Source organism: Gallinula chloropus, assembly GCF_964237585.1.
Source record: "Gallinula chloropus genome assembly, chromosome: 2".
NCBI lineage: Eukaryota > Metazoa > Chordata > Aves > Gruiformes > Rallidae > Gallinula > Gallinula chloropus.
Window position 1 is genome coordinate 13,127,737 of NC_140086.1, and position 6,683 is coordinate 13,134,419.

Consider the following 6,683-nt stretch of genomic DNA (forward strand, 5'->3'; position numbering starts at 1 on the left):
GGCACTTTCAGCAGTGTGGTATGTGAAGCTTTAGTATTTTTTTTCCCCAAACTTCGGGTCTATGTTAGCATGTAGGCTGATCGTGGACCAGCTCTAAACCACAGCCAGTTAAAGCCTTTCCTTACATAAAAGTGAAGTCCGTGTAGTCCTTACAGCAGCTGAAGTCAGTGCCTTTGCCACCTCTTTCCTTCAAACCTCAAGTTGGGAGCACATGGTGAAATGAAGCCTGGGGGTTTAACATGGTACCAACCAGTAACCTGGGACGCTTGCCAGTCAGAGTTCTCTCCCTAAAACTGGAGAGCGGGAGAGGAACCAGGAGAGTTTCTCCTACAAGCGTGTAACCAGGCTGCTCTGTCCCGCCCCTCACCTGCCTCGCGGGGAGCTCAGCAGGAACCTCGGCAACACTTTGGGGATGTGGCTGGAAGTGAGCAGCTTTCATACCCAGGTCACTGTATCGCACCACATGCTACAGCGGTTCAGGATCCACAAACGAGCACACAAGGAGTGCTGCGTTCCTCAGCGGGTACTGGGTTTAACTGGGGGTGCTCTCTAGCCCCATAGGATTCACTTTACACGGAGGCACATGTGTCCCTCCACTGCAAGCCCAAATGCATCCTGGGCTGCATCAAGTGTGGCCAGCAGATCGAGAGAGGTGATTCTGTCCCTCTACTCTGCTCTGGTGAGACCTCACCTGCAGTACTGTGTCCAGCTTTCGAGTGCTCAACGCAAGAAGGACATGGAGCTGTTGGAGTGTGTCCAGAGGCCACAAAAATGACTGGAGAGCTGGAGCACCCCTCCTATGAAGAGAGGCTGAGAGAGTTGGGCTTGCTCAGCCTGGAGAAGAGAAGGCTCTGGGGACACACCTTATAGTAGCCTTCCAGTACCTGAGAGTGCCTATAAAAAAGCTGGGGAAGAACTGTTCCTGAGGGCACAGAGCAATAGGACAAGGGGTGAGGGTTTTTTACTAGAAAAAGGGAGATTTAGGTTGGGTATTAGGAAAAAGTTCTTCAGTGTAAGGGTGGTGGACCACTGGAACAGGTTGCCCAGACACATAGTGGAGGCCCCATCTCTGGAGATATTCAAGGTCAGGCTTGGTGGGGCTCTGAGCAACCTGATGCAGTGAAGATGTCTCTGCTCAGTGCATGCGAATGGACTAGATGACCTTTAAAGGTCCATCCAAGCTTACATGTTCTATAATTATATGAATCTATTTCTAAGACAGATGTAGGGAAGGTTTGTGTCATGTGAGATGTGACACCCAAGTGAAAAACACAGCAAAGAGCCTACTTAAGGTGGGAGGGGGCGAGAGGAGGGCAAGAAGTCTCTACCCATAAGCAAGGCCAGCAATGCCCACCCTGCAGGAGGAACCCCCTAGCCCATGGCTGTTGCTGTCAAACCTTCAAACTAACTCCTTGCCTGCTTTAAGTGCCAGGATCCAAGTTATGAGGCCAATACAAATTGTTCATTAGTTCCACCTGTTCCCCCAGGCCTCCCCCCCTCCCCTTCTCCACAGGCAGGGACAGGCTCTGGCCCCACTGTTACTCCCAGTTTAGTTGCTTCACAGTTGACCCCATCCTGCAGTAAACCTGCTTCTCCCACGCCTTCCAGCTCACGTTCCATACATAGAACTCGTATGTTTTATATGTGGCCTATTTCCAGTCTTGAAGCTGTCTTCTGACTGTTGCTGGAAAGCTGCAGTGCTGTAAGACCTGCTCTGGGGTTCAGAACCCTGTGAGAATTCCTCACAGGCCCATCAGGGCTCTCTGACAGTTCAGGTGCATCACATAGGTACTAACAGGCATCCCTTCCACCCTGCACAAACTGGAAGTGAAGGGGGAGCATGCTGCAGAAGGACAGGGTGTCAGAAAGACGCTTGTCTTACTTCATCTGGCTTTATTTTGTATCACTTGGAGTAGGAGAGGTCACTGACATGGCAAGTGCCTACAGAAGACCCACCGCTTCGATGCTCAGGTGAAATGCTGCTTTCACATGGGGATCTCACGAGGCCTGGTCACATAGTGCCACCACAGCGGTGGCAGGTGCCCTTCCTTACGAGCCGGAGGCAAAGCTTCGGTCTTTGGACCATCAGCTGGAGTTTCTTCTTGCAGCTGCTTTATCTAGAAGACAAGATGTAAAACTGTGTTAGTAGACACAAGCACATTCCCCTAACGTGGATTTCGGCACCCAGCAGTGAGCCACCTCATCCCTGTTTCAGAAGGGATGAACCAGCAGTACCCAACACCTTCAGCTGGCAGGTTTCCTGTTTCTCAGAATTCACTCAGACTCAACCATCAGTGCAGCCTCATATTACCTAATTAAGAAGGAATTTTTAGGAATAAAGAGCTCTCATCCCTTTGGAATTCCCACAAAGCCACTACAAAAGCCCTGCACAAACTGGAACATGGTTGTGGGGTCAGGTGTAACTTCAGATTGCCTTCCCAGCCTTCGAGCAGCTCTAACTCAGATCTCTGCATACGCAGTTTAAGTCAAGTCAACTGTTCCATATCAACAAGAGTTCGAACAAAGTAGAGTCTAAATGAGGCTGCAGGAGGCATGCAGGCACTTTCCAGGAACACATCTACAAGTCATAGAAACACTCGTGGGCTAAAGAGGTTTTACTCTGGGTCGAGCAAGCACTGACCTCCTTATCCCAGCTCTCCCGCTGCAGCTTCTTCCACTGCTCCCGCTTGGCAAAGTAATCAGGATACATGGCCTTCTCAGAGGGATGCCAGAAGTCCAGGCACCATTCGGGGATCTGTGGCACAAGGAGTTCCATACCCGTTACTCCCACATACTAAATCACACACAGCAACACAGAAGAAGGAAAGGCAATCACAGGAGCCAGTGCTAAAATGGAGAAATAACCCAGGAAACAAAGTACGAGATGAAAACACCTTTTAAGAGCCACCTGGCTACCGTCAGCACGAGGGCACCGTGTGACAGCTCCGTGTGACAGCAGCCAGGCTGACAGTCTCTGGGAAGACATTACAGTGACAGACTTAAACCATCAGATTCCAAAGACAAGGCCCAGGGCATGGCAGTGTACTGAAAACTCCATGTTGTGGGGGAGATTTCACTTTGTCCCTTCCTACTCCCCAAAGTCAGAGAGATCCTTTTCTCTGACTACTGATTGATTTTAGCTGACAGAGGGAGAACCTTGGCTACAGCTACTACAAAACTCAGTGGCCTCAGACTGTGATAACGGCCTGAGCGCTAAGATGTCCTGTCAAAAAAAAACCCCAACCCACAAAATCATATGAGGAACAGCTGAGGGAGCTGGGGATGTTCAGCCTGGAGAAGAGGAGACTGAGGGGAGGCCTTATCATCACCTACAACTACCTGAAGGGAGGTTGTAGAGAGGTGGGTGATGGTCTCTTCAGCCAGGTGACAGGAGATAGGACAAGGGGAAATGGCACAAAGCTGTGCCAGGGCAGGGTCAGATGTCAGGAAAAAATTTTTCACTGAAAGAGTTGTCAGGGCCTGGAACAGGCTGCCCAGGGAGGGGGTTGAGTCAGCATCCCTGGGTGTGTTTAAAAGATGGGTAGATGAGGTACTTAGGGATATGGTTTAGCATAGGACAGGAATGGTTGGACTCTGATCTTAAAGGTCCTTTCTAACCTTGTGATTCTGTGAAAATTTAGAATTCTGCAGCAGCATATCACCGACCATTCACATTTTAACTACAAGAACATTGATTTTAAAATAAAGAAAAACCCACCAAGAGAAAAAAAAAAAAAAACAGAAGAGACCCCAATTCTTCCAGTCATTCATCCAGTGACATTTACACTTGCAGATTGCTGCTGGGGTTCTCATCACTGATTAAGCCTTTGGCTAAAGAGAATTAGTGGAGCTACTAAGAGTAATTAAAAATCTAAATCTACACACTCCAAATACCAATTGAAATGATCAAACAGAGAGAGATCTAAAAATTTACATTTTGCAGCAGCACCCACAATCTACATCAGTGCTACCCACAGTGATACATCCAGAAGCCAAATCCTCGTGACAGCTGTTTGGCTGAAGAACAGTTTTATCATATCAAACAAGGCAAAGAAAAGAGACATAAACCAGTTCATAGTTCTCTGTGAAGATGAATCTTGACCACGTATTGCTCACTGGTTGTTCTTCCTGTCTGGATTCTCTCTCACTATTACCTCTAATACTGCTAAGGCTTGTGACCTTGGCAAAAGCTGAAGTCTCAGCCCCCCTTTTCACTCATGTTCTTTTATCTGTCTCTGACAAATCTACATCAGATTCTTCCTCTCACATGGTTTCTTATAGGCATAAAAATCTGATGAGATCTAGTCTTCTGTCAGCACTTTCTCCAGACTCAGAAGAGGGATGTGTGCACTCTCCAGGTTAGTATTAACTTCTCCTAATACTTCTAAGAGCTGATAAAAAAAAAATCTTGTGTTATTTTATGAAACCTGATTCTTTATCCCTAAATAGAACAATCTATGGAGGGGAAAAAGCCTCTAAGAATCGCCTTAAATTGTAAGAACACTGCTTTCTATTTCTAGGCATACCCCCTACCACACAGTGATACTACAGCACACGATGGGGAAGGATAATTTCACAACATTACTCAGAACACTGGGAGAACGATGGGACTGAGAGGCACCCAACTGCCAAGCCAGTATCTTGATGAGCAGAGAGAAGCCAAGGCTATAACCAGATGCCACCATGACAGAAAGCACAGTCCTTCCTCTGCCTTGTTTGACAGGCTCAGCCCCGCCCCTTCACTGCGTCTGACCCATCACAGTGCAGCTTCCATTTTGCAAAACAGCAGATGATTATCCCTGGAAAAAGAAGCTGTCTGTCTTCAGAGAGACCAGCATAATCCCATTTGAAAGGATCAGGCAAGCAGGACAGCTTCTCCCTCACAAGTGGCAAGATGTTCATCAGCAGTGAGCCCTGCGAAAGCCCACTGAAAGCACTGGCTTTAGGCTCACTGAAGAAGAGCAAGGTGCACACAGTGATACACTGCCTGACAGGCTGCCTTACCTTGTAGCACTCGTATCTCTCATAGGCAGTGCCCCCAGGGGAGTCAGCGAAGATGTACGGCTGAGGATGCTGGTTTGCCCAGAACTCCTCCTCGCCCGCCCTCAGCAGCTCCGTAGCTTTCACCATATCCTTCACATCCTTGTTCTTATCGAACCGCTCTCTCAGCAGGCAGGCGAAGTACCGGTACTTGTCTCTGCAGACAAGGGGTCAAGCAAAAGCTGACGACGCCGAGAAGCAAAGCTTGGCAGCGCCACCGGGCCCCGCCGCGCTGGCAGGGCCCGGCCAGGGGCCCTGAGGCGCTCCGGTTACCGCACTGCCCGCTGCTGCGCCAGGCACAGGCAGGCGACCCTAGAGACCTTCTCCTCAGCCCCTCGACCACCCCCGGGAGAGGGGAGGGAAGCGGACCAAGCCCCAGCCCAGCGCAACGCCCTGTCTCGCCAGGGAAAGCCCCCCCCCAGCCAAGCGCGGAGCCGAGAGACCCCACTCCTGGAAAGCACGGGTCGCCTCCCAGACCCCCTCACCGGTAGATGCACCAGGACTCCAGGTGCCGCAGGGATTTCTTGTAGAGCCGCAGCACCTTCTGCTGGTGCGTCAGGTAGGCCGCCATGACGCGCTGCCCTACGCCTCACCTTCGCGCGCGGGGGCTGACGGGAAGGCGGAGGCCGCCGCGCGCAGGCGCGCAGCCCGCGCTCCAGCTGCCGCAGCCGCCGCCATGAGTCGCGCCAAGTTCATCGGTGAGGAGAGAAAGGGGGGGGAGGGGCGGGATCTGTCTGTCTGTGTCCTCGGCTCTCTCCGTACTGGGCTCATCACCCTCTGTGGCCCCTCTCGGTGTCTCCGGGGCCGCCGCGCTGGCTGCCTCGGAGCCCGCGAGAGGTGCTGGGGAAGGACTGTGCCGCCGCGCGGGGCGCTGAGGGGCTGCTGCGCCCCTCCGCAGGCTCCTCCCCGAGCTCGGGGGGGTCTCTGGCCGCCCCCCGTCCCCAGCTGCGCTAGTTGCACGGAGCTGCCCTGGGTAGAAATGGTGATGTCGTTAGGAAACTGGGCGGGGAGCTTGTAAGCGACTTCAGCGGGTCGCTTCGCATCGAAGCGCCCACCCCGGTAGGAGCGCGGACAGAAAGGCGGCTCTGCCGAGGTAGCGGGTGGTGGGTGAGGTGAGGCGAGGCGCTGGCCGCGCCTCAGCCAAGGGAGCCGGAGAGGGGCTCGGGTGCTGCAGCCTGCCTGGGGCTGGGACAGCCTGCCTGGGGCAGGGACTGGGGCTGCCTCGGTCCCGGAGCTCTTCGAGCATCTGGCCAGGAGGGAGAGCAGGCAGGTTCTGTGGGGCATCCTGCTGCTGCTTCCACCCGGGTGAAGGTGGTGTCCGAGGTGGTGCATTTACCTTCCCTGCTCCTCAGAAGAGGTGAATCTGTGTTTTTGTGGGAAAAGCAGAATTAATTGTGGTAGCTGATGTGCAATCTTTAGCTTTGGTGGTTATGAGGGGGGATGTGCATGTTATACACTCTCAGAATAAATCAGGAGTTGCACAGAAGGCCAACATTTTATTTTTCCATCACATCTACTAAGGTTATGCACGTAACTATCTCTCAGGTTATGCACGTAAACTTATGCTTAAGGCTTATATGGCCTGTAAACATGGGTAGTCAGGGGCTACTAAGATATGCTTCCAATTGTCTTCCCTAGCTGGC

General features: G+C 51.9%; 1 protein-coding gene across 1 annotated transcript; it reads right to left on the minus strand.

The window, feature by feature from the left end:
* Positions 1-1,873: 1,873 nt before the first annotated feature.
* NDUFB9 (NADH:ubiquinone oxidoreductase subunit B9) lies at positions 1,874-5,649 on the minus strand. The gene is made up of 4 exons (XM_084280199.1): positions 5,526-5,649; positions 5,005-5,197; positions 2,642-2,755; positions 1,874-2,117 (listed from the first exon to the last, which is right to left on the minus strand). Exons 1-4 carry the CDS (start codon positions 5,609-5,611, stop codon positions 1,986-1,988), a joined length of 525 nt encoding a protein of 174 aa, XP_084136325.1. The 5' UTR covers positions 5,612-5,649; the 3' UTR covers positions 1,874-1,985.
* Positions 5,650-6,683: the final 1,034 nt, after the last annotated feature.